This window comes from Plectropomus leopardus, chromosome 14, assembly GCF_008729295.1.
Source record: "Plectropomus leopardus isolate mb chromosome 14, YSFRI_Pleo_2.0, whole genome shotgun sequence".
Lineage (NCBI taxonomy): Eukaryota > Metazoa > Chordata > Actinopteri > Perciformes > Serranidae > Plectropomus > Plectropomus leopardus.
In genome coordinates this window covers 20,387,259-20,415,107 of record NC_056476.1, presented here as the reverse complement: position 1 = coordinate 20,415,107, position 27,849 = coordinate 20,387,259, and the positions used below count along the sequence as shown (strand labels likewise).

Here is a 27,849-nt window from a genome sequence, read left to right as displayed (position 1 = left end):
CTTTATTAGATCTATTCAGGCCAGTTCCTGTCTGACAAGAACGTGAAAACGGGAGTCGAGGTCGAGGTGATTGGGCTGCCAGGTGACCCCAAGAAGAAATATCGAACGAAGTGGACAACTACGCCCAACGCCATCAACCCAGTGTGGAATGAGGAGCCTTTTGTTTTTGAGAAGGTGTGTATCAGTAGACAAACACATTAAAGGTCCAGTGTATAAAACTTAGAGGGATGTAGTGACATCTAGTGGTGAATATTGCAGGTTACAACCGGTTGAGACTTCTCCTGGTTAGAACTCCCTCAATGTTGTTCAGGAGATTTTCGGAAGGAAAATTATCCTCAGAGTTCTCCTTCTTTCCAAACAAACGGACCAGATGATTAAAACTGGGGAAAACACTGAATAAAGCATGCTGTTTTGCATGCTGTAGACGTGCCGTTAGCTTAACACCACCTAACGTGTGTTCAATTTCATTCTCTGATAACTTCATGTAATCTGATCCAGATGATCAGGAGGTTTTTAGTGTGAGCCAAACTATCTGCAGAGGTCTCTTCCACTCCAAAACAAATGGAAGTTAAAACCTTGAAAAACACTGAATAAAGCAGTTTCACATTACAAATCAGTGTTTCTGTTTGACACGTCACAGCCCAGTTGCCCAGCACCTCCAAATGTGTGCTCGCGTTTTTTCTCTGATAAATGCAGATCCAGATGTTTAGGAGGTTTTCAGTTTTAACCACATTATCTGCAGAGGTCTCTCCTCTAAGAAACTGGTGATTTAATGTGCTAAAAACACTGAAAGAAGCCGTTTACTGATAAAGATAAAAGAAATAGTTACCACGTAGAGGGTGCTAACTATGGTGACCAACATGAAAATGTGAGTGCCAGTGCATCAAGATGATCTACGTCGATGAGGACTCACTCCCTATGTAGATATAAATGGCTCATTCTAAGATACCAAAAATACAATTTTTTTTTTTTCAGGTGATCATACACTAAAGAAGTTATACTATACTCTACTATACTATACTATATTCCATGTGTGCCAATATATCCCCCTAAATCCAACACACTTGACCTTTAAAATATGCACAAATGCATTTTTAGTGAATGTATTTATGTGAGCTCGGCCATAATAACCCACTGTGCTGCTGCTGCTGCTCCTAATATATTTGTTGTTGTTATGATGCATAGATCCTGCTCCCAGAAATGGCCTCTCTAAGAATTGTCGTCCATGAAGAGAACGGTAAATTCTTGGGACACAGGATCATCCCACTTGATGCTATCCAATCAGGTCAGTGAAACAGAGAAAAAACACCTCACTTCATGCTTCATCTGATCTACATAATTTAAAAAGCCTCTGAATCATCCAAGGCCTCAGAATTTTTTTTTTTTTACGTGTTTTGGCCAGCTTCTGGATCAGAGGAGCAGCTGCTTTTATTTCACCGAGGTTTGTTTTATGCCCTGCAGGTTTCCATCACATCTGCCTGCGCAGTGAGAGCAACATGCCGCTCACTCTGCCTGCCCTCTTTGTGTACATTGAGGTCAAGGACTACATCCCTGCTGCCTTCGCAGGTGCTTGGCTTTTTACTTTGGGTCTCTGCGAACGAAAAAGCGTCTGCTGCAATTGAATGCATGTTGTTAGAGTGACAGACAGGGACAAAGCTGATTTAGTTTGGATGTGAGGAGCTCAGTAGCATTTAGTTTTTTAAACACACTTTTGGTTAAAGAGCAAAGTACTGCTACACTGACGCATTTGATTCTACCCTAGATTTCACAGATGCCTTATTTAACCCGACTAAGGGAACAGAGAAGACCACAAAGACACCAAAGGAGGTAACGAAAAGCAGCTAAAAGGAATCTAATTCAGCCATCAGCTTCTAAAATTGACATATCAGTAATGTCCTCAGTATTGCCTTAAACTTTTAACAACACTAATTACCTTCCTGGAAGATGGCCAGCCTTTTTATCTTGTGATGTTCCTGTCCTTTTTGTGCCCACACAGTCATCCTCTGACTACATTTCTCCTTATGAGTTACCTCTTGTGGTCCAAGCCGCCACGGACAAAGCTAAGGAGAGTGAGGCCCCTGCTGCAGGTAATTAAGTGTGCAAATGGGACATAGTTTAGAGAGACTATTTTTGAAAGATACTGAGCTTTAAAAGACCAGTGTGTAGGAATTAGGGTAATCTGTTGGCAGAAACTGTATATAACATTCATGACAATGTTTCAATTACTTCTGAAAATAAGAATCGCGTTTTCGTTACATTAGAACAAGCCATTTCTACCTACATATGGGGCGAGTCCTCTTCCACTGAGTCTGCCATGTTGTTTCTGTCATGGCCCAGAATGGACAAACAAAACACTTGCTCAAGATGGGGCCATTCACGTTTTCATGACAGCCACCGTAGTTCTCCTACATGCTTTGCACATGGGAGAAGTTTCAGTTCTTCAAGCTCACCACTAGATGCCACTAAATTCTTTAAACTGGACCTTTAATATTACTACTGTAGTAGGTGTTTAGTGCTGAATGTTCAGATGCCTCGTCTATTCCAGTGAACATAACTTTTCTAGAGTGTCTAGAACTATGATTTCGGACATCTGACTCCACCCAAATGCAAAGAATAATTTACAGAACAATTATTTGATGGTTTGTCTATAATCCGATCGCAGTGTTCAGCATCATCTAAAGTGTGGACTGCAGGAGAGCCATTAACCCTTTTTTGACAAGTATAGCTGACCATGAGGGAAGGAGGAAAAGCAAGGCACTTTTCAGACCATTAATCATACTTTTTAAGTACATAATTTGTCTTTAAACTGTTTTTAAAGTAAACATGAGATGTTATATGACTTAAACATGTCAAAAAATCATATGAAAGATTTATAGTTTTTAGTCAGGATTTTTTTTTAAATACCCGTCCATTGGGATGGATGGTGGATCTGATTGTTACTAGAAAATGAACAGGGTAATACAGTTTAAATAGGGAAATACTGTTCTGATTTAATTTAATTTTAATTTTTAATTCTCATAATATTGCAAGCTTATTGATTATGTTGTTGTTAATATTCATCTCAGGAGGTTTTCTGGTAATAGATCAGAAATTGAAGATATTTTGATTTGTGATGACAAATACAATACAAAAATATACGTAATGTGTTTTGAAACATCACTTTATCCACTGACATGAGTTAACCGTTAATGAAAAATAAATAAACTCATGTCTTTGTTAAAAATAAATGTTTGTTTTTTGTTAGATGGTTTCTGTGGTCAGATTTCATCATCAATATGAATGGACAGAAAAAAGAGTGCATAATAAATTATTCTAATAAAAATAAATTGCTAATGATTTATGAGGGCACTGAGATAGAAATCCACTTTTACACAAAATTTATTTTGTGTTTGGAACATATTTGGGTTCTCTATGGGTTGAGAAGCTGTATTTGAACACTTTTCCACTTTCCCTTTTTCCCGTAGAAAAGGCCGCATCCGAATCTACACCACCAGCTGATGCCGATGACCAGTCACCCCAGTCTCCACCAGAAGCAAGTGCAGAAGAAGCTAAAGATGAGAATGAGATCAAGTCAGATGCTCCACAACCTGCAGCAGAACCTGCAGCAGAACCTGCTCCAGCTCCTGACGACGCTCCTGCTGAAGATCCAGCCCCAGATGCAGAAAGCGCCACACCTGAAGCCCTCCCTGAAGCCTCTCCTTCCCCTGAGGAGGAGGTAACACCTGAGAAGGAGGAGGTTCCAGAGCCAGAAGCAGTTACTGATACCAAAGAGGAGCTGGCAAACGACTCCAATGCAAACCCTGAGCCTTCTTCAGATGATAAATCAGACACAGAAGCTGCCGGTGCTGCTGAAGAGCCAGTTGCTGTAGTCTTGCCCTGTCCAGTGAGTCCATCACCCGAGTCTGCAGGATTGAGTGACCTATCTCAGCCTCCGTCATGCAGCGAAGGTAACACTGAAATGCTTCATGTGCTGCACTCACCACAGTTTCCAGTATGTTAGTGCACTAATATCTCTAAGAGGGAAAATGTCTAAGAATATTTGGTACATAGATATATCACAGTATAGGTGCATGCCCACTGCAGACAGCTGTGGGACGATTCTCACAACAAAGCCGCTTGTGTTTATGCTGCAGAGCCTTCGACTGTGACTACCGAGGAACTGACACAGCACAAGAACTATCTGAAGGTCATCAAGCGACAGGAGAGAGACATGAAAGAGGCAGAGAAAAAGTATCAGAAAAAAGGAGAGGATGTAATTCAGAAACACTCTGACTCCTTCAAGGCCATCAAGAAGAAGGCCTCGGTGAAGAAAAAGGAGTAAGACGGTTTATTTTATCTTATTTGTTGTCTTTTCCAAGTCAGTTTTCTAGCTGAAATGCAGTAGGAGAGAAAATGTTTGACACAAGACACAAGACTAGATAGTGTTTGTGGAGGAGGGGTGTCGCGCAATAATTTCAGAGTGCTGAGATCCATCTGTCCGATTGTTTATGTTTAGTCATTCACCAGAGACTGTTTCTGTTTCCTACAAAGTAGCAGTGAATTCAACAGCATATTAATACTGACCCACTAATGAAGTTGTTGTTGTTTTGGTCCGTGTCATTAATGAGATTATATTTAGAAGCATGGAGAATATTCCTCAGCTAATGTGTTTTTCCAGCTGAAGCAAAATATTAGCGGATGAAGAGGACAACTAAATGAATATGCTTTTTGTGCACAGTCCTCAACTCTAAGCTCTCAGGACAAACATGTTATTCAAGGCCAAATCAGCATTGCTATATAGGATTTCCAGTAACCATTTCTGCACTTAAAGGGGTACTGGCTGTTAGTGCATGAAGTGTAATTCCCTTGCATATGTCCTGTTATGTTGTCTCATGTCATGTTTCCTCCAGGGGAGGGGGAATCTCCTCGGACTCTGGGGTGAAGACAGAGCGGGTGCAGGAGCAGAAGGAAAAGATGCAGGCTGAGCTGCAAGCTCTGTGGAGGGAGCATTGTGATCAGCTGAGGAAAAAGAAAGAGCAGTGTGCTACAGAGGTCAGTAAAATACAGGCTCATGTTGGCTCATTTAAAATTCTGTTTCCCATTTAAAATGAGAAAAAAGGACATAAGTGATTGAAAGTAAATCAGTACATTTACTAAAGTACTGCACTTAATGCTGCACTAATCAATATTCTTATATTAACAAGAGGTCAATTGACTGTGTAATGTGTAAGGTGTTGCTCATAGTGGCAATTATCAACTTCTTTAATTGACTCTCCAGTTCCTGGTCAGCAGAAGATCCACCTGTGCTGCAAAAAAGGGCCTTTATGTCTGATTTATTCGCATCAAATGTATAGCTATTTGTCACACTAACTTCAAATGTCTTGCAAGAAAGTTTGGAACCATATACTTTTTTTTATAATTGCAGTATCAGATGATGCACTTCAATGTGCTATAATCTCAAACACATCAACAGTGTCTTTATTTTTACATTTCATCCATATATGAACATTTTAAATAGATACCTGAAAGTAATAATCAACTCCTCATCCTAGTATAACCTGCTCTTACGGGCTTCTTATTATTAACCATTACTCTCCTCATACCTCCCTCTTAGCTGTCATTATGACTTCTGATGATACAAACCAAAAATAGGATTCATTTCCATGACTCAAGATGCACTGTGGCTCATAGAGCACCTATTTTTTTCTCTCTCTACCTGTGGTGTGTGTGAGATTGTGGGCGAGCAGCCAGTGTTTTAGATGCTCTATTGATTTCTATACCAGATGTAGGTGCTCAGGGGTACTCTCAGCATAAGCTCCAGATCTGCATGAAACTGAGAGGTCAGTCAGGTAATTTTGGAGTGAGGTGAGAGGAAGCATCCTGCATGCAGGTTCTGGTGCTCTGAGAGCCAAGGGCTGAACACGGGGCTGAACTTTTGCTTTGGGGGAGAGACTTTAATCACACACAAAGCACTGGCATTGTTATTTAGAGCAACTCAAAATCTTTTCTAGCTTGATCTCAACTGTGATTGTGTCACTTCCGTCTTCTATTGTGACAGAGACTGGCCAAACTGCTAGAGATGGCCACAGAGAGACACACCATAGAGCTGAAGACCCTGGAGAGGTGTGAGCACACATACAACACATTGAGGACATGGTGTGCACACTGACAGTGCAGAGGGTTTGCTGAGTGTGTGCAATCTGTGCCTTGAGATTTTGGTGTGACAGTGTGTATGTGTATGTGTGTCATCTGAGGTGAAACATTTGACATTTTTGCAAAGACAATACTATCAAATAATGAATAAATCACCTCAATGTGCGGGTCTTTTAATGTCCTTGGCTGGCTTATGGTGCTCTGGATGTGTGTGTGTGTTTGTAAGTGTGTGTGTTATCCAGAGTCCCCAGCTGGCAGATGGTTATCTCAGGACAGCCATTATCCAACAGGTGTTTAAACAGCAGTAGGGAGGCGAAGGCAGCCTCAATAATCTACCTGTCCGCACAGACACTATAACATCACATTTTAAGCCTTCCTTTCACTGTAAAGAAAAGGTCACATCAGAGACACACAGCCCAGCAACTCCTTTTTAAAGGAAGTAAGGTTGTTTATAGTAACACTTTTCATTTTTTAGAATCTGAATCAAGTAGGGGTCTTCACTTTCTATCTTGTTTTGCAGTGAAATCAAAGAGAATAAGAAGAAAACAATCTCCAAATGTTCATCCTCAGAGAAAGCAAAGTGAGTTCACAGCGTGACCTTGCCTTCAGTTACTTTATGTGTTTTCTTTCATTGCCGTTTCTCTGTCTGTGTCGCAGTCTTTTTACTCAGAAGAAAAACAGCACATTGGATCTGATTTGATGAATTTTTAACATTATTTACAAGAGTTCAAATTGAAAATTATGATTATCTTCTCTTAGGCTGAAAAAGGCAATGAGCACAGAGATTTTGGATGAGCCCAGTCAGTCTGATAACGTGGTAAGTAGTCTTTTAAACTTGTTGAAAGTAGCAGATTTAGACTTTTTGAGCATGTATGTAGACTTGAAGGAGTTGTTTGACATCTTAGGAAATGCAATTTTTTACTTTCCTGCTGGGGGTTTGATGAAAGGAGTGATACCAGCATAAAGTCTGTGCAGAAAGTATGAAGGTAGAACTAGAAGCTGGTTAGCTTAAAGACTGAAATCAGCTGAAATCAGCTAGCCTGGATCTGTCTAAAGGTAACAAGTTACCAGCATGGCTGGCAGAAGCTTCATATTTAAAGGGGATCTAATATACAGTACTTTTCCTTGTTTTCTCTCAAAGGCTTTATGTAATGTCACAATGTCAGATGTTCATATAAACTGTGGCAAAGATTTAGGTTTAGGAGCTTTTACCAATAATTTTTCAAGGTAGAAAGTGACACTATAGACTAAATCACAATGTTTTTTTACAATAATGTTTAACTGGAAAACCTCTGCATCACATACATAAAATAAAGGGTTGCTGAGCAAACGTTCCCTCAATTGGTTAGTGTTTAGCCGCCTAAAAAGGTCCACTGAAAAAAATCCATATAAGTTTAACTATACGTTATATTTGGAAGATTGCCACTGCTTTACCTCGCCACCACACCGAACTTTCAGATGGGGAACTTAAACGGTTATCTCAAAGCCACCAGCCTCTATTGACAAAACAGTCATTTTACTTTGCAAAACACAGAGTTGGTCCACTGCTGCCTGGATCAGTTAGTGTGTTAGCTAAAGTGGTGAAAATATTCCAACTATAGTGTACACTTAAACTGATGTTGATTTTTTTTAAGGTGGGTCTTTTTAGTTGGCTAAATTTTGATTTGCAGTACTTGCTTAGCTTCTGTTACAGTAGATTTGGTTTATTAAAGACATATGAAATAAACACAACAGAACTGCAAGATTTATCACACCACCGTGTTAAACTATACATCTTTAAACATTACTTTTATGACTGAAAATGACAAACAAGTTTGCCGGTTTCAGTTGTCTACCTGGAAGTTAATGTTGTTTGTTATTGTTGTCCGGACGTCAGTGGCAGTGAAGCTACGCTGAGAGTGAAAATGTGGAAAACCTGGAAACGCTGATCAGTCAGAGCAGAATGGGCATTTTCAGGAGTAGGGCTTAAAGAGACAGATGCTAAAACTAAGTCTTTCAGAATGAGGGTGAATAAAGGTGTTCCAGCACAGACAGTATGAGGAAAATAAAGTGTTTTTTTGGAAATTAAAATATGTAAGCATGTTTAGGTAGAAAGTCAAAATACAAGAATGAACCTCAAAATGAGCATAATAGGTCCGCTTTCACAAGCAAACATGTGAGTGGTACCAATCTCTTCACCTAAATCGCACTAAGAAAGTACATAAGCATACATCTCAAAATGTTGAACTGCTCCTTTAAAGGAAAAAGCAATGGAAATCTTCACATAATTTGACTGAAGTTTGATGCTAAAAACTCACATCTCTGCACACGTACCTTAAACAGCATCACTGTCAGAGCTCACACTTCACATCCACTGACTAGCTTGCTTAACACATTATATTTAACAGTGTAACTATGGTTACCAAAAGAATCGAACAAAACATTGGAGAAATACGCGTCTTACAGCGCTTTCCTTTCATACATCTGCACACCTGCTCTCATAAACCCATGTACTTGCTTACACACACACACACACACACACAAACACACACACACACATTGTTGAACTGTAAGTACAGTCACACACACGTGAACACGCACACCCATTTACCCTCAAGCTACCCGCACAGGCAAACACACACAGCCCTTTAACCACTGAGTAAAGTGCAGCAGGCCCTGACCATAGGCCAGGCTTGTCCATTACTCAGAGGCTGTTTACAGGGAGCAGACTAATCCATGTGTGGTCGATGACTCACCGGGCTCTGCTCTTGTTCCTCATCAAGATTCAGACCTGTTGTATCTGGGTTAAAGACCAGGCCATTTCACTCTGTTCCTCTGCCATCGACTCGGAGCAAAAACCCACTCACCTCCGTGCATAAGGGTCGCATTGCAGCTCATTTCGATCTACCTAATCAGCATTTGCCTGATAATTATGGCAACTATTTATAACACAATCACTTGTTTAATCGGCGCAGCTTCAGTATTGAATGGCCCAGGTGCAATAACAGCGGTGTAACCAAACTGGACAAGTCCAGCCTGCTGTGACTTAACTGTATCGATTCTTTTGCTCAGGTTGCATCCCATGAGTGCATTCCTCTCTAGATCTGCACACATATACACACACACACGCACAGGCAGAAACATGAGCAGAACTGCTTATAGACATGCAGACAGTCTTTTATCTCTCACCTGATACCATATGCACTCAAACAGACTCAAACCACAGATCAATCATGTTTTCCAGGAGTGACATGTGTTGTACTTTGCTGTGATTTTACAGTCTTCAGATTACAGCCCACAGCAAGTGGCTCTGATGAAGAAACAGGCTGCTACGCTGGAAGAAATCAAGACCCTGACTAATCAGGTAACACACTGACACCAGGATACACTTAGGAGGATGTCCTAAGTCACTTTTTGAACAAAAACTCTAGAAGTTAGGAGCTAAACTAATTACTAAGGGCTATGACACACCAGAGCCAATCGGGGGCAGAGTGAGGTAGACTGTTGAGGGTCATTCCTTCGCTATCCTCGGAAACACAAATCTATGTCCTGTTGGTCTTCCAGTTTCCTTTGAGAATGAATAATACAGACTATGAATGTATAATAATAGATGGATACCAGACCCTAAGGTGGCGCCTATTTGATCCATTGGAATTGTTTGCCTGGCGCAAATGCCCCAAAAATTTTGAGCTTCCAGGTTTACTTCTGGTGTATGTAGCCCACTGAATATGCGTAGTGGTGTTTCTCAGCACTCTACATTTAGGATGCTGTCACAGATTTTTAATATTTTCTAAATATAAATCTCCATCGATCATAACATCATAACAGAAAAAGTCATAACTGGCCTCGTTTGCAGTTCGAGGTGTCTTGTCAACAGTTTAACAGACGTTTCTTTTACTGGAAAAGTTTGAAGCAAGGTTGCATTCCTGGGGGGCCTGATACAGACAACCATCTGTTGGTGTGGACAGTAATTCTCTCTCACACAGGTCTAGAATGCACATGCTGTGCGTTAGCTGTTGTTGTCTTTGTGGTCTTCTCAAGTGCGACCTTGTGGCTGAGACACAGACCACGTAAGGTGACGCACCAGTTTGCCTTCGTTGCCACTAGTTTTTTTTTATGTCTGTTTGGTGTGTTTGAGGCGTAAAAGTCCCTTTTGCACATTTCTTCTTCTGTGTCTGAAGATCTGTAAAGGCAAATTAGATCAATAGAAGTTTTACAAATTAGCAAATGTTCAGCACTGTAAACCCAGATGGCTGGTAACCATCACAACCCCCTGAAGAAGGACTTTTTTGCTGCCTGGAACAATCACGCAGTAACTAGACTCAGCCTGCGGTTCCTCCGGTCAAAAAGCAGATTAAATTCTTGATTTCTTGGCCCCCTAGAAATCTTCTTGTGCTGGAAACACCCTCCCACATGGTAGGTGTGTTCCCACAGCGTGATTAATATCTGATTAATACAAGCAAATCGACACTATGCCAACAACAAATCCCCAAATTCATTGTCAACGGCTGCCATCTGTCCATTCAGAGATCATACGTAATGTTTCAGTGTGACGCATCCAGTTCAGGCGATTGAGAAAGCAGCCCCAAGCTCCCACCGCTGTAAATGATGTCAGAGCACTTTTCTGACAATGCTTTGCTTTGGATTGCTGAAGTCTTGGCAGTTATGATTGAGAAACGAGGTGTTAGATAGTTTAGACATTGACGCTTGAACGCCAGATGGATGGTGTGTTTTTATGCCTCACCAATAGTATTAGCTTACAAATACATTTTTTGATATGAAGAGAAGCAGTGGGAGGAATTCAGGCAAGTGCTAAGAGATTTAGGGACAAATGAGGATAACATGCAAAACTAATCTTTGCTGTATGTGTTTAACATCATTGATAAAGTATTGAACCATTTTCTTTCATACAGGCACATTGCCACATTATTAAATATTCTGAAAGTAGCTGATCCTCATTGTTGTTTAAAATCAATCCACTGGGTTCAAGCCAGTTTGCTAAGCTGGAGCTTAGCAATGATCTTTATTTTTACTGGTGCCAATACACAAATCTATTCCCTAAAGATTATGATAAGCATCTGGCAGAGAGAAAAGAGACGGTGAAAATGTCAATGTGTCCTTTCAACAAGCCTGTAACCTCTAACTAACCTTTGGTCCCTGTGCCTGCAGCTCAATCAGGAGGCCCTGAAGGAGCACGATCAGAAACTGAGGTCTCTGCCAGTGGAGGTGAAGGAGGCTGTCAACGTGTGTGTCGGGGCTCACTTTCCCGAACTGGTCGACCAGGCCGGAGACAAGAAGGCGGAAGGAGTGGGCTTCTATGGAGATGTCTTCTTAGGTTAGAGTTGCCTTTTGACCTCACTTTTTAGGAACATTTTTACAGTCTGAGCATAACTGTGGAGTAGTAGAAGATTGAATTAGGGAAGATGTGTGTGTGAAATTTCAATTTAGAGGTGCTTTTCTTAGAGAAAGGTATTTTAGGAGTCAGTAAGCCATACTGATGTTTTTGTGGATGTGCTGTAAACCAAAAGTTCGATCAGTTGGAAATAATTTTCCATTTAATTGTATTTTTGTTGCTTTTCCCTGATGAGAAACACCCAAATGCAGCGACAGATACCTTTCAGATGAAGGCCCATCACTAAAAGCTTCTCCTGTCTCCCTTCGGTCTTCTTAATGAGTTCAAAAATAGGAATAAATGTAGCAGGGAAAATGTAGCGGCAAAAATGGGTTACCAGAGTCTGCAGGCTGAATTGAGACAATGACTCCATCTGTCACACTTCGGCACATGGTGTGTGATACTCTATGAAGCCACAGCAAAGCACTCTCTCTGAGATTTAGGTGTGTTGTGGTTGAAATGAAGGTTTGCAGGGGAAACATGGCTACATTATTTCTTTAAACCCTGGATTAACAACAGTTTTCTTGTGGTTCGTTTAGAAGCCTTTATCATGCATGTACACCTCTGAAACATGAGCAGATTTGGTCCAATTTCCTTTGAAAACATGGGGGAAAAAAGTCAATTGGCAACTTGGCTAGAAATGTCATACAAATTGCAATAAAATAGTAAATTATTACAAGAAAATTACCTGAAAACAAGCTTTAAAAAACAAATATAATATTCCCTCTGCATTAAGAAATATTTGTTTTTGTGATATATAGTTCCTAATAAACTATAATTGCACTGTATGCAGGTGTGTCATTCTGTACTGTCTGACATTTCTGTTCACAGCTGTAATGACATTTCAGCACACTAGAATTGTTATTTATCATCAGACTTTTTGTCTTACTGGCTGTAATGTGACTGGAGTTAAGGACACAGCTGCATGCATGGCAGAGAATGAGCAGAAACCTGGACAAGATGTTTATGTGCCCCAACGTCCCTTTTTATATCACGACACTGCAGCTAACATATCCAGGTGTCTGAAACCAGGATGTGATATTGACAACATAATTGGTATGCACCAAAAAACTGGTCATAAGCAGGAAACTAATCTGCATAAAACTCACTGAGATAAATGCTCTCTTTTCAGGAAAATTCCTGATCATGCTCACGCACTTACCCACATTCACACATACGAGCCGCCTTCTAAAATGTTGTTCTTGCTCAGAAGCACTGAAACTTTCACGTACACTTCCTGCTGATCCAGGGATCAAACTGGCAACCTTCAGCTTGTGTTTCTATGCTAATTTGAAATGACTAAAATCTCACAATCTCTATCGTTTTGTGCTGCGTTCAGGCATCTTCATAAGTATTTAAACATTTAAACCCTGAGCAAATGGATTTCCTGTCTTTTGAAAACATTGGTTAAAAAAGGAGGAATTTGGCAAGAAATGTTGTGCATATTGCAAGAAATTAGAAGTTATGAAAATTATTTTTAAAATTAAAATGTTTTTTAAAAGCGAGGGAAAAAATGTCCCAGAAATATATTTGTAATTATCATAATAATATATTTAAAGTTATTCCACAAAATTACATTTTTAAGCACTCTTTTACATGTTGATTGTTGTTGTTTTTATTTTATTGTTCTTGTAGTTTTTACATTTTTATTTAGTTTTATTTTTTGCTAATTTTTGGGTCATTTCTTCTTAAGTTTCTCTTTGCTTTTTCCCATGTTTTGAAAAGAAATCCATCCAATTTGCTCAGGTTTCAAAGGGTTGAGAAAAACAAAAATTTGAAGTAGCACCTGACTACTTATTTTTGCAATGCACCGAACTGCTTATGTTCCAGTGTTTTCTCATACTGTCAAGATCCTGAGTTTTTGTGTGTCTGTTATCTTTTGGACGTTTTTTTTTTTTCCTGAAGGTTTTGCTTTGTTTCATTTTGGTCTGATTCTTGTTTTTTTTTGTAGGCTCACTCCTCATGTGCCATGTTTGGTTTTACATCCTGTCTTTGTGTGTTTTCCCTCTTTAGTGATCATCTGCCCCACCCTGATTAGGTTCACCTGTTCCTCTTTAACCCTGCTGTCACCTGTCCCCTGTTATCTCCCGACTCTCCTTGTGTATTGAGTCTTTGCTCCCTCTTGCCTTTTTTCAGTCTGTTTATCACAAGTGTCCTCTCTGTGCTCCTTGTTCCAGTATGGCTCTGTTCTCAGTTCAGTTTATTGTGTTATATTGTTGTACTTTGTTTCACCTCAGCCAGCTTCCTAGTTCTGTTGCTTGCCTGTTTTTTTTTGTTTTTTTTTTTTGTCATTTGTCTGCCATCAGCTTTATCTCATTACAGCTCACTTTTTGTTGTTTCTACCTGCCTTACTGCTTTTCTGCAATCGAGTCCCCTTTTGAACTGCGAATTGTGACACATACAGTAACACATACATTGGTTTGTATGCTATCTACATACACAAGTACACTTGTGTACCAAATACACTTGCTACACAAGTTACATAGGTCATGTAGTTTAGGTTAAGGAAACACGGTGATGATGTAACTTGAAAAAAGTTCACTTGGTTTCATTACTCAACTCATATTTTCAGGCGATTATTTAAACTAAAGAAATATAATTCTGAATATTAAATACCCTTTCTGCTAATAGATGACCTTAAATATCAAACATGCAATTCTGTGTCACAGGGTAAATGTCTAAGAGCCCAGTTGAAGACTGAGTGGACAAGAGAAGCATCAAAATTGTATTGTTGTATTGTATACTGTAGTTTGTAATAAGACTTTCACAGTCCAGTGGTTCAATCATCGCTAAGAACTTGAGTAAAGAGCAGCTGGTACATGGAGTCCAGTGGTGACCACCAAGGACCATCTAGAGGTCTCTCTCTCTGTGCATTGCTTCAGACTGCTATTCTGGTCGGTGTAATTTGGCAAATTATGGCACAGCTGATTCATAATTGCAATGTCCTTTCTCTCCAAACTAATAAGAGATCTGCAGTGGATCGAGTGCGCTTTTTGTAAAGGCACATGGACTGGAGAGAACGCAGGTGACTGAGAAATGTTCAAAGTAAATACAGCACCAGATACATTAAATGAGATAGACCAGGGCAGTCTGTCAGATCAGTGAGAGCCCATTGCTTCTTCAATTGTTTAGACACACATAAAAACATTTAGTAATGAGCACAGCTCTCCACTGACTCGCCGTCCAAACCAATCTGTCTGTACCTCTTATTTCCTTTTTGGTGCGAAACCCGTCTTCTGAATCAAATGACATGACTGACATTTAAAAGCGGAGGATCTGGACAAACCACGTCTGGGAGACACAGCTTGTGCCTGAGAGTCCTGCCACCTCATGCACAACACAGATGAACTGTGAGCTTTAGAGTGTGAAATCAGTCAGCCCTGAGTCACCGGGCTGATAATCTTACATAAGACGATGAAGACGACTCTGGCAGCTCTGTCTCATACCAGCTGGAGAGGGATGGCCTGAGCAGGATCTTTGCCACTGAGCAACACGTGTCTGCTCACTGAAACTGGATGGAGAGCGGAAGGAAGTGCTTCTGATCACACATGTACTGACACAAACATTTACAGAGCGAACACCAGAGCAGATGTTGTGATGGAAAATTTGATTTTGTTGGCTAGAATTCCCAGTGCATGCATGTTCAGAGAGAAATGTTTAATTTACTCTTTGAAACCGGGAACTTTGAGCAAATTGGTTTGATTTCTTTTGAAAATATGGCTAAAAATGCAATGAGCAACTTGGCAACAGATGTTCCACAAACCACAAAAAATAGGGAAATAAAATGACCCGTGAAGAAAAATTAATAGAGAGTAATGTCCAGAAAACTATATTTAAAATTATTATTAATATTATTACTACTACTATATATTTAGCATTTTTGTCCTGTTTCTTTGTTTGTTCTTTTCGTTCTCCTTTTTTTTTTCGTTTTTGCTAAATTTCAAGTTTTCTTGTAACTCATAACTTGTAACATCCTCCCATGTTTTTGAAAGAAATCAAATCAATCAATTTGGGTGTTTGTAAAGCTCAAACAAGAGCTGCGTACAGTTTTTTGTCTTTTTTTTGCATCCAAAAGGGTCTTAAATACATTTTTTCGAAATAAATTTACTGAAAGGAAACATCAAGAAATGAAAAGCATAAAAACTGTTAAAACAGGCCATCAGTGTAGTCCTACTAAATCTTGGCTGTGATTGAAAGCACAGTTCTGCAGTAGCTTTTCTCTTTTGCTATCCATCTATTTAAATCCTGGAATAAAAAACTGAGAAAGAAAACCCTGCAATTTAAAGACCTAATTCTGCACAATGTTCTTGTCTAATGTGTAACATGCAAGATTAAAACAACATACTCAGAGAATAGAAATTGTGTAATTTTGGTCAGATAAGCACAACAATTGAGAACACTGTAGAGTGCATGCAAAGAGTATTTTTCTCGTCCTCTTTGTTGTTTGCTGTTTGAGGAAGCGGGCCTGACCCACAGGAGGTGGGTACTCATGATCTATAGTCCATCTTGGCTTGAAGTGGATGCCATCCTGGAGGAATATCAAGCACCCACACCACCCACATACACACCACCTGCTGAGGCTGCACTGTCACAGGCTGCTTGTGTGTGTTGGATCATTCTGTGGGCTGCGTACGGTACTTTAAAAAAGGAAGAAGACATTGCCAGGAGTAGAGATTGTGATAAAATACTGATTTCTTTAAACATGTGCATGTTTTCTCCAAGCTGCAAGGATGTTGTTTTTTCCTCCAGGTTACTTTAACAAAATCCCATCAAAATCATGGTTATGGCATGGGATTAGCAGACTAATGAATGTCCCAGGAGGCTCCAGCTCCCCTGCGTGTCACATGAGCATCAAGTGCCTGTGAGAGACACCTCCACCTTCTCAGAGATGCAAATTTTAGCTTCCTACGTGCGTTGAGGATACGGTACTTACATTTAGACAAACACAGATGCATACAATTACACGCAGACACCCACATACTGTAAGCCGGTGCCAGACAGCACTCTCATGGCTACTTGAATTCTGATACTCTCGTACTCCCTAGGCATTTTTTGGAGCTGAAATTCATGCCATCAGGTCCAAGTCGGGTGATTTATTCTGGCTCTTTGCACTGTTTGGATGCCCCATTGCCTGCTGATATCTCCATTACCTCTCTGGGGTAAGAGCATCTGTCTCACTGCAAGTTAAAAGGACAGAAGGACGGAGCCTCAAGAGTCATCAGAAACCCGGCAGCTGGCTGTGCTGTTATGTAATCGTAAAGACACCTGATTTGAACAGCAAATGATTGGACATAATAATCTACACTTGTTTCTGCAGTGTTAATAGGTTCATGGCATGAAGTGATAGGACACATGGTTGAGTCAAATAAGTGTTTTGATTTAATATAGAAAAAACAAAAAATTTATGTCAAAAGTCAAACAATTCTATTTAATATTGCTGGAAATCTTTTTTTATTTATCAAAGGAGAAAAAACCTTTTAAAGCACTCAAATTGAATTAAAACTACATTTCGTTGAAGAAAAGAGACACACTATGAAAAGCAGTAAGTCCCTGAGCCTTCATTAGAACTGGTCGGCATTCAGGAAAATACACTTTTTGTTTTTCTTGCCAAGAATTATAAAGTCAGCACCAAGTTAGCTTAGCTTAGCAGAAAGACAGAAAATAGATGAAACAGCTGATGCAATGCCATTGTTCCAATGGCCCCAAATTCTGAAGCCCCTTTAGTCTGAAAAATGTCCTATTGGGCCAAAAGCCCATTTCTCTCACACCGCATTATCTCACAAACAAGCACTAATTGCTCTGAGGTCCTGTTTCTCCAACAATACATACCCCTACAGTGATTGAAGCCACCAATTTTGGGTGTTTTCACTGACCCTTCATGGCATTTTCCAGCTGCCTGTGAGCACTGACAAGGTTTTTTTTTTTATTTGACCTGTCTCTGGTTTTCCAGTAACTTTTGAGCCAATAAACATGCGAAAATATGCTCTTTTCCTCACCATAACCAAATGTATGTATTCATGGTTTACAGAAACATAGCCTACAATGCCAACATGTGATTGAGTTGTCTCATTGCAGGCAGGGTGTATTTTTGGAGAAATGGGACTTTGGATAAATGGAACCTTTTTCATACCAATGGAGCTCCAGCAGAGCAGCTGCGGCGCTGCTGCAGAGTGCTGCGGCGCTGCTGCAGAGCTGCCTGCTCCTATGACTACTGTATTTCCACAATTAAAAGCTGATACTCCACTCATTTATAGAGCCATGAAAGCCACTGCATTGTCAATAACACAGTCGTGCAAATATTTTTTTTAAAAAAGGACTTGTATTAACAACTGAAGGGCTTCTGTCCACAGAAATGTTGTTAGAAGGCTATTTTAAAATGGAGGCAGGAAAAGTTCAGTAAAACAGGCATATTTGAATTTCTTTATATCTTTGACAGATGAAGACATTGAAACTACAGTGCAATGTGGTTGTCAATATGTTTATAGATAGATAGATAGATAAATAGATAGATAGATAGATAGATAGATAGATAGATATACTTGATTGATCTCAAAAATGAGAAATTGGGGTGTAGCAGCGCCATGCAGTAAGAACAAAACATTATTAAAATACTATTTGTACTGTTTATTTTTGCTGTATACCTAGTGGAAAAAAATGGCAAGGCTCTGAATCTCTACATGTGCCACAGCTGAGCAGCAGCTATGCTGTGCCTGAGCAGCGCTTCTCATGCTGGCAGTGTGGCTGCTTAAATATGTTAACACAGGCACAAAAACAACAGGTTTCACGACGCACATGTGCTGATCCACAGGCAGTGTGGCCTGGGTGTAAAGCTCACATATTAACTTATCACATTTGTTTAATCCTTGAAAAACCTCAAATAAGTGTGAACATGATATGTCATGTGCCAGGCAAGCTGCCCATCCTTGTTTCCAGCATTCGTGCTAAGCTAAGCAAACGGCATCTCCTAGATTTAGCTTCATAGACATGACAGTGGTCTCAGTCCTCTCTCTTATTGAGAAATTGAAGTATGTCTACATCTTGTTATTTGTAAAATCAAATTTAAAAAAAAATCTCAAATTAAATCAAAACTATATTCCACAGAAAAAGAGCCAAACTTTGCAAAGCCATTCATGGACTCATTTATCGGCACAAAGATCTAGACATTGTTTTGGGACATATAGAAAGACTCAGCTTTCAAAATATCTAATTTTTAACAAAATAATTTCGGTATATGCACATTATATCTCTTTTATATCTCTTATACCATTATATCTCCTATGTTTTCCTGTGTTCCATGACCTCACTTTGTATCTCTCTTTGTTTGTGTGTGTGTGTGTGTGTGTGTGTGTGTGTGTGTGTGTGTGTGCGTGCGTGTGTGTGAGTTCCTGCTGCTTACCTGAATCATTCACACCTACCTCCAATCAGCTCATCACCTCCGCAGCCATCACACCTGTCTTACATCAGCTCATCACCTCTCCAGTATTTCAGCCGCTCCTTCTCTCCCAGTCATTGCCAGGTTGTTGTTTCTGTCATTGTGGATCACAGCCATCCTGCCTGCTCACTGAACTCTTCATCACTACCCCCGTCAACAACGCCACTTTGCCATCTCCATTCCTCCAGTTTTCTTCAGTGCTATAATTTCGTCTTACAATATATTAACCCTCATCTGCCTTTGAGTCTGTGTTCTGTGTTTGGCCCCACTGGAGTACTAAACCTGACAAAAGAGCATTTCCCCTTCAGAAGCTGTGAAAACAGCCTGCATATCATTTTACACAGTGAAGGCCAAACATGCAAGTGAAGTAACAAAAAGCAAAACGAATTTCTGATCGCAGGAACTTTAATGAAGGTGGTGAGTTAAACCAAACATTTTTGCCATTCTTGAGTCCATGCACCTGCAGGCTTTTTCAGACTGTTTGAAGCACGTGCCTTCCTCCGAGGCTAAAAAGTGAAGCCAACATCCAAGTGCCAGAAACTGTAGTTCCTCAAATGGCCACTGGCTGGCCACTGGCACAAGGGTGGTTGCAGAAACCTGTCAATCCCTTTTTTTAATTAACAAAATGAACATGCACAAAATATAATGCAAATAATAACTGCATGTGTGAAATTAAGCATCCAGATAAAAAAGGTGTTCAGTCGAAGGATTCGGTGGCAAAAAATGCATATTCCAATAGCTGGAGACTATTTTTGTTTTTAATAAACTAAGATTTGAGACGAGACTTTAGTTCTAAGAGGAAAGATAGAATTTCATGAAGTGAATCAGAGAATTTCAGTTTGTGAATGAAAAATTAAATATTTAGAATGACAGAATTAGCTACATATTCAAGATCAAGGTGTTATGGTCAGGATTATGATAATAAAAATAATACCCTTAAGGTTACAGAAGTAAACTGAATTCAGTGTTTCCAGGAAGTGAGATTCCACATTTGTCCAAAATCATTTGGTATTTTACATAAAAAGATGAGAAACTGTTTCTTTGATAATGTTAATAAAAGGAGCAGTAAGTATCAATGTCTGTAAACTTAGCAATAAGACAATTAGCAGGGTATATTTTATGTGGAGTTTAGAGATCTAAACTCCTTTATCCTTATTTGAGGTACAACAAAAGGTAATATAATTAAAGGCCAAACCCTTATCCAGTGTACCTTTTTTGAAAACTTGCCTCTCGGTACAGTTTATTCTTTCTTGGAAAAGATCAGCAAATATATTGCTACACTTTATATCTGTTAGCTTAAATCTATACAACTGTGAATGGAAAAAAAATAAAAACCCATGGATGCATTAAGAGACCTGGATACAGTTTTAGAGGCAGGAAACCCCCCCCCCCATGTTGAAATGCCCAACTTTACAGCAGAAATAAACATATTTACAGCCTAGTTTTCGGTCAGATCCATCCCTCGCTTCTCAACAGCACCACCATCTCACCCAAATGTGGTCACTTCTAGCTCGAAAAAACAACAACCAAATCATCAGTTCATTTAGCCAGTTCTTGCTTTTTTCTTTTTCTTTTGTTTTCTTTTTTAAAATTTCTGCTCCATAGGGCAGCAAGTGACAGGGATGGTGGGTGTGTGGAAAATGTCAGAAGCCGCAGGCACACCCACCATGTCATGAGAACATGCATTTTATACTGTGCACTTAAGGCAGGTGAGTCACCAAGTGGCTCCTTTCAAAGTAATAACAGCCTTACCGCGGGCTCATTTGCTGTGAAACTTATGCTTTTACCTAAAAGCTACATTTACTGTATGCAGCGTGCAGCTAAATAAAGAGCCAAAGGAGCCAGTGTGAGCATTTAGAAGGTGAAAGCTGAGCAACGTGAGTGGCAAGGCATGTGGGGGAGAGAATGGATAGTCGTGGGCCTCAAGGCCGATAGTTCATTTATAAAGAAATGAAGCTCTTTCGGGAGAATGGAGCTTTTGTGTCTTGAGGTGAGGTTTGACTGATATGGTCTTCCTCTGTTGTTAATGTTGTCATCTGTCACTCTGTTTGAGTCACTTTATAAAACATAGATGTCTTTTAAAAATTTAACATCAATGAAAAGTTGATCATGAAACAAAAAGGATCAGCTTCCTTTTAATTCAAAGTCTATATAAGTGATGGACTGAGGGAACTTGATAAAAGATGCAACAGTGTCAGCGGTCAAGACATCATGTTAAATGAAACCTGGCATCAGTTATTTTCTTAAAGCCTCCAGGTGCTTTTTTTTTCTGCCCTGACCCTGTCAAGCCTGCCATTTCCTGCCACTTCCTTTGTGGATGTAACTGTGTGGCAGACCTTTACTCCAGGTGTGGCTGAGTGTTACCCATCTCTGCACAATGTGGCCATCAAACAAATACATTTGTTATCCATTTGTACAATTTATTGAGCTGTCAGAGGTGAGCGGGCCCGCAAGGCCACAAATAGGACCTGTCAGATGGGAGATGGAGAGGGAGCTCTCTGGCCCTCCATCTCTTCTGCATCATTGCTGGGAAGGAATTTCCATCAGGCCTGATAGATTAAGGAGGGGGTACAGGTGGCTCAGGGGAAACAGCATGGAGGCTCAGCGTGGCAAAACATATTGTTGATACACATTCAAGTCTCCAAGCTCAACAGGAAACCAGTGACAAGTTTGATTACTGGGACATGTGAGACATGCTGCGTTGTGTACTTCTAACATCAAGAAATAAAGTGTTGCTGCCAAGACTGCTTATTCTTGGGATTTGTCACTGCATATGAACATTTACACCTAATTTTTATGCTAAATTTATGTGAGTATTGATTGTGCAAGATGGTACTTTGGTGCAAATATGTTTTTATAAGTAAGCCAAAACATTTTAAGCTAGCAGGGTCTCCAGCAGTCAGAAAATGTGTTAGCACAGCTGTGGTTTGAGTTAAATGTGAACATATGCTTGCTAACAAGCTCACAATAATACAATGTCAGGAACAGCATGACATATTGGGAAATATGCTTCCCTGCTAAGAGACTGACAAGAAGATTCATTCAGATTCTTGTGTCTGTCCACAACCATTTGAGCTAGAACCAGAGTCCAGTAGCTTATTTTAGCAAAAAGATTTTAAGCTGCTGTAAAGCCTGGTTATGGTAGGACCCTTAGTGACTGTAGCTTGACAGAAATTAGGGAATTTTGACAGGGAAGTGTTGTCAACCCTTTTTCATATGGAGACAATGGCGACCATGAAAAGATAGCTTCTGTTGAACTTACTCTATCTAACATTAGTATTGCAGAAAGGTAGTACGGAGTTCTCTTCACCCAGAGAAGCTGTCAATCATGATGCCACACCCCCTTTTTGCAGCAAAGAATTAACTATAACCAAAATTAACAGAAAAAGAAACACATGAACATAGAGCACCATGATAAAATGACAAAAACCATCTTTGTGAAAAAATTATTTGATGGGTTTTTTTTAGTTTTTTGTGTGGCCTATGTCCCATTCACCAACATGGAGGGGCGGGCTTTATGACCTATACTGCACCTGGACACTAGGGGGCGATCGAGATGCTTTGACCTCGCTTTGGAGGAAGTGTCATGTCATCAATCTTTTTTTACAGTCTATATTTGCACCCTGGAGAGTTCTGTTATGTCATGGACAACTTCATATTTTGTCGCTCAACGTGATTGGTAGTATTACTTACTCCTCCAAAGAGATGGAATTTTTCAGTCCACATCCACGATGACCTGAATTCATCGTCCCTGTCCACTGAAGCAGCTGTCTGTCAGCAGCAGCTCCTGGAGGAGCTGAGAGGTATGCAGCCGGTTCAGCTGCCCTCACAAGCCTGACATACAGCAGACTTTAATGAACCAAAATGTTTTTTCTGTCAGCATCATGGGCAGAAATAAACAGTGTTTGTAAACTATGTTAAATGTCTGCCAAGCACCCTACCATTTATCAAGCTTAACCTCACTGCAAACTTTAAAAAGACAAATACTTTAAGTATATTACTCCCCATAAAATCACAACATGTTTTTTTATTTCAGTTTTTGTACACAAATGAGACATAATGTATTAATGAATTTCGTGATGCTGATAGGCTGATTTTTTCTTTTTTTAAATTTAACAGAGCCAGGCTAGCCTAATTCCCCTGCCTACAGTCACACAGACACAAGAGAAGTTTCTTCTTAAGAAAGCAATTAAGTGTAGGCTATTTCCCAGAATGACAAACTATTCCAAATATGTCAATGTTAGGCAGGTATGTTAGCCATGGTCCCCATTTTAGTTTAGTGTATAAAAATGCTAACATTTAGCACTAAACACAAAATACAGCTAGGGCCGATGGGACTGTTAATAGGTTTGCAGGCTGATTATCAACCAAATGACAAAATGGAACTTTTAACCTGGTGATGGAGCTACATAAAAAGTCAGAGGATCACCAAAGACATTACAATTCATTCTGAGCAGAAGAGGAAAGTTTTTACCATATTTTATGACTATCCTTCCAATGGAAAATTTCAAGACCAAATTGGTGGACCACCATCGCTTTGTCCCTTTGTTTTCTTTTAAATAAGTAATTCATGGCCTCATCTACACAAAACCACCCAAAATTTTGTCTTGATTTGCATTTTGCACTTTCCTCTGCGGTGCTGCTACCTCCTAAACTATTATCATCCCATCATTTCCCCGGCAAAAGAACACAGGACAGTCACAGTGTAGACGCTAATTCTCTGTTGTCCAAAATGTCTTAGTCTGAGAACTGATATTAGAGCCCCCAAAATCTGAAGGCTGAGGGAAAACAGCCCACTGTTTACCATCTGGTTGTGGAGAGCCTGAATCAGGGCGATAATTGATGAGAGCAGAGAGAGCAAAGGCCCTGAAGGGCCCGCCTCCTGGCCAATGACATATCAGTGGCCCCTGTGAATGGCAGCTCCTGGTGCGCTGTCAGGGTCTTCAGCTGCAACCCTGTAACTCCATGTAATTGTCTTGCAGCTCCTCTGTGCGATCTATCCTTTGTCTTGTGGCAGAAATGAAAAAATATAAAACCTTTGATCATTTTTTTTTATCAGTAAACAAACAGAAAACAACACAAAGTCACTTTCAGTGAGGAGGAAGTTCATTTAAAGAGATTCTGCTGTTGAACATGACATTTGCTCTCTGCCACGACAGTGACCTCGCCTCCTCAGCAATGATACAAGCACACCATGGTTACACGGTGACAGCAGGCCAGCTGCTGCCTCTTTCCTGGAACGGAAGGCGTGTGAAATCTCCATTCAACCTCAGACTGCTGTGTCCTTGTATCAAATCAAAGGGCATTAGAGGTACCGAATGGACACACAGACACATGATTGTTCTTGCTGAATACGAATGCATCAATTTGGTGCTTTTGTCCCAGCAGGAGCCTTCATCCCCCACGGCTCAAATGACTGAGCTACCTGTGTTAAGATGTTACATAACTAGTAGGAAACAAAGTCAAATTGGGTTTTGTTGTGATTTGATATTTGGACATGAGGTGGAAACAAGAAAAGAGGTCTGTAAAAATGGTGACATGTTCTAGGAAAGTGTCATTGTATGAGGTTAGAGATTATGGCTTGATTGGGTTAATTGTGCATGAGCTGCTGATGAATTTGAGCAAGGCATGGAAAATAAAGGTCATGGTTGCATTTGTTTTTCACAGTGCAAACATGTGATAGCCTGAACCACATCACTCTCAGGTGTGCTCAATTATCAGGCAGAAGATGAAGCAGTCCATGGAGGATGAGGGCATGTTGAATCATTGGTAAGAAAACATTTTTAGTTACAGTGAATGGGCCTTGGTGAATCTGGTCCCAGATGAACTCCATTTCCTATCCTCTCCTCAAGTTCTAATTTAGTCCCAGGTGTTAGTAGCTAAGTGGAGTTACCAAGGGTGTTTAGCTCAGTGTTTTGTTTCCATTTACAAGTTTTTCTTGAAAGAACCTTGAGAGATTTGTTGATTTTGTGGCACTGAAAGTGCATTCTCCCCAGTGGCTAATTAAGACGTTTAGGGCTGTTGATAACACCTCAACTTGACACGAGCTTTAATTTCTAATCAGGCATTCAGAGTGGCTCCTGCCTGGGCCGGGCCGGCAATGAATGGGAGATCAGGTATTTACCATGACATTGCTGCTTTATTGCATACATCTTCCCAATTAGCAAGTCTCATGGTACCAACTCATTCTCAGTCTGAATATTTCATCCACATTTCATTCATTTCTGCTCAGTCTATTTTGAGTGAATGGATGATACGGTGGTTTTATATAACACATTCTTTGAAATGTTTTTTCATTTACTGATTTAAACCCCTTTGAGTGCAAAAAAATGTCTGTTTTCCTGGAGCCCTCTTTTTTGATGGTCTTATAGTGTTCCTACAGTGCTGTCTGTGTGTTACCCCTTGAAAGCCCCCCCGACCTTAGTTTTTTAAACAATGTGATTATTTTAATTTTTATGTTTTATTTATTTACATAAAACCTTGTCCCATTTTTTTCAGGGATACTTGGCTCCACTCTTGAAACTTCATCTTGGAGTTAAAACAGGCATTATTGAGAAACACACAGTGTGTGGTAAGTATACCTATTCAGCTGATCTGATAGTTTAAGGCAGTGGTTCCCAACTGGTGAGGTGTGGTCTAAAAGTGTGTCACCGGTTTATTCTGAATGGACTGCATGTGACTTTTGAACATGCAAGTTTGTAAAAAAAAAACCAATTTATTTTGAGGTTTACACAAGATAACTTCTCTGTGGTAAACCATTAGTAAAGGCCAGAATCAACATATGAGAAAGATACGATAAACTAACTGTTGGATGTCGACAAAAGAACATATGTTATCACATGATACAATCGGTATACATGCTGTAAATACAACAACAAAATCACATGTTATGATAAAGCTATCAAGTGATATTAGAAGTCACACACTAGGATGTGGTACTTAAATTATTTTCAGGTTATTGTAAGTTACTAAACTGTCTGTATCCATATGCTTCAAGTCCAGACAGCGATATGATAGGAATGTTAATCATAATTATTGTCTTTGCCCTGTGCTAAAAATAAAGATGAGATAAAAAGGTTCATAGACAGCCACCCCCAGGGAACTATTTTAAAAATGACTAGTCTATTAATCCATAACTCATTCTTATAAAAACAGTCAGCCCTGGTAGAAAATGTCACCCCACATACAGATAATCAGCCATAGCCGGGGGCCAACACAATAATTCAAGTGTAGCCTGGGCCTGCCTGCAAGGATGTGTACAGTCCAGGCAGCTCAAATCTATTTCTGGACTGAACTGTCCTCTGTATAAAGCAGCCAAAGTCTCAGAGTGTTCAAACTGGAACACCTGATAAGAAGTGAGCACAAGTGTTATCAAGCTCTGTGCAACGCTCAGTGCCTGTTTCATCAGTTTTATCCCAGAGGTGTCCTCTATTTGTCATATATTTATCCTTCACGTAATACTGTGGAGCCGAGATGATGCTGGATTCTGAGATGTTTTTATGATTTTGTCAACATACTATAGAGTTTCACCTCCTGTGTAGGAGACAGACAAACTGTTTGTCATGGACACAACCTACTTGGTATGGAACGTGGGCTATATGTTAATTTGTGTAGGAGGTGATCTGCAGCATTTCCACAGTCACATTCAAGAACCTGTGATGTGGCACTTTATAATCATGCATGTTTACCATAAAGGACCAGGTCCACTCTGCAGTATGGATTTAGATATATTTAAATGTCTTGAAAGTTTTGAGATTAAAAGAGTTGTATTGACATTCCTTGTATGGTCTGCAGGATGCAACTTTGTACAGATAAAGCATGCAAATGAGGTTAAGAGGTTCAGCTACTCTTACATTAAACATTAAGATGTCAGACACATCGTCTGCAGTGAGGGACTTTGAATGTGGTGTGACTACTTAAAAGTGAAAGAGCAGTGTAAAATGGTGAGACTAAGTACAGTTAAAAGGATGAAAAATATGAAACATGAAATATCTCAACAACAATGTTATGGACCACCACCAGTAAATTTTGTTCAGAAATCCATGGTCCATGGTGTTCACTGATTTTCCACCTAGCAAGCTAACAGGCTAAATGAAGATGATGAAGATGGAAAACAATCGATTTTAACATTAGAATAGCATTGTTATTGTCTGATATGAGCATTGAGCTCAAAGTGTCACTTTGCCTCAGTCCAGCCTCACAGATCTGCAGTCGTGTTTAATCAGAGCTTTATGTTTCATTCATCTCCCAGGCCTGCTTGCATCAGTAATTCAGTTTTGCCATTATCTGGATTGAGTTACGACTTCCTTTCTATGGATAATATATGCTTTGAAGGCAGAGCATCAATCCTTAGGACATAACACCTGTGGATCCGGGCATTGTGAGGCTGGATCTGGAATGGCATTTCTGGCATTAAGTGCTTAAACCTGAGATGTTACCATGATGTGATTTTGTTATAAAAAGATGTGGCAATGATATTTCTTTATGATGAAAAAGATATGTCTGTATTAAGAGAGTTGCCTGAAAGATTCCCAGGAGGAAGTGTCGGCCCGCTGATGAATTTCAGCCATGTGTAGATGAGTGAATGGCTCTCTGTGTAGCATGACGGACCCGCTGAGGGTTTGATGAAGCCGGATGGTGAACAGTCAGGAAGGTGGAACCCCAGCAATGTTTCTCTCACCTCTGCTGTTTGGCACAATTTTGGCCCTGCCGAGATTTATATTAGTAATTAAAATGACATTCTGGTCTTGTGGAGGAGGAACAGTTGCGTTAAGGGTCCATGTTGCTTTTTTTATTAAACAGAAGCTTTTTCAAATGATGTAAGAGACAGGTGTTAAAATTTGGAACATCTGACATTAGTAGTGTTGATTATGAAGGCTGTCAGCAAAGTGCGGAAATAAAAACATGACTAAAT

The 27,849-nt window shown here is 39.9% G+C and overlaps 1 protein-coding gene across 1 annotated transcript in view; it reads left to right on the top strand.

The window, feature by feature from the left end:
- plcb2 (phospholipase C, beta 2) overlaps positions 1-12,682 on the top strand; it is a 33,202-nt gene extending 20,520 nt beyond the window's left edge. Inside the window, exons 20-32 of the mRNA XM_042501238.1 lie at positions 10-174; positions 1,186-1,285; positions 1,462-1,566; positions 1,763-1,827; positions 1,997-2,087; positions 3,465-3,947; positions 4,134-4,317; positions 4,890-5,031; positions 6,038-6,102; positions 6,653-6,712; positions 6,892-6,949; positions 9,392-9,475; positions 11,281-12,682. Coding sequence (XP_042357172.1) covers positions 10-174; positions 1,186-1,285; positions 1,462-1,566; positions 1,763-1,827; positions 1,997-2,087; positions 3,465-3,947; positions 4,134-4,317; positions 4,890-5,031; positions 6,038-6,102; positions 6,653-6,712; positions 6,892-6,949; positions 9,392-9,475; positions 11,281-11,451 — 1,773 coding nt within the window. The 3' untranslated portion in view covers positions 11,452-12,682. The remainder of the gene's footprint in view (positions 1-9; positions 175-1,185; positions 1,286-1,461; positions 1,567-1,762; positions 1,828-1,996; positions 2,088-3,464; positions 3,948-4,133; positions 4,318-4,889; positions 5,032-6,037; positions 6,103-6,652; positions 6,713-6,891; positions 6,950-9,391; positions 9,476-11,280) is intronic.
- The last annotated feature ends 15,167 nt before the right edge of the window (positions 12,683-27,849 follow it).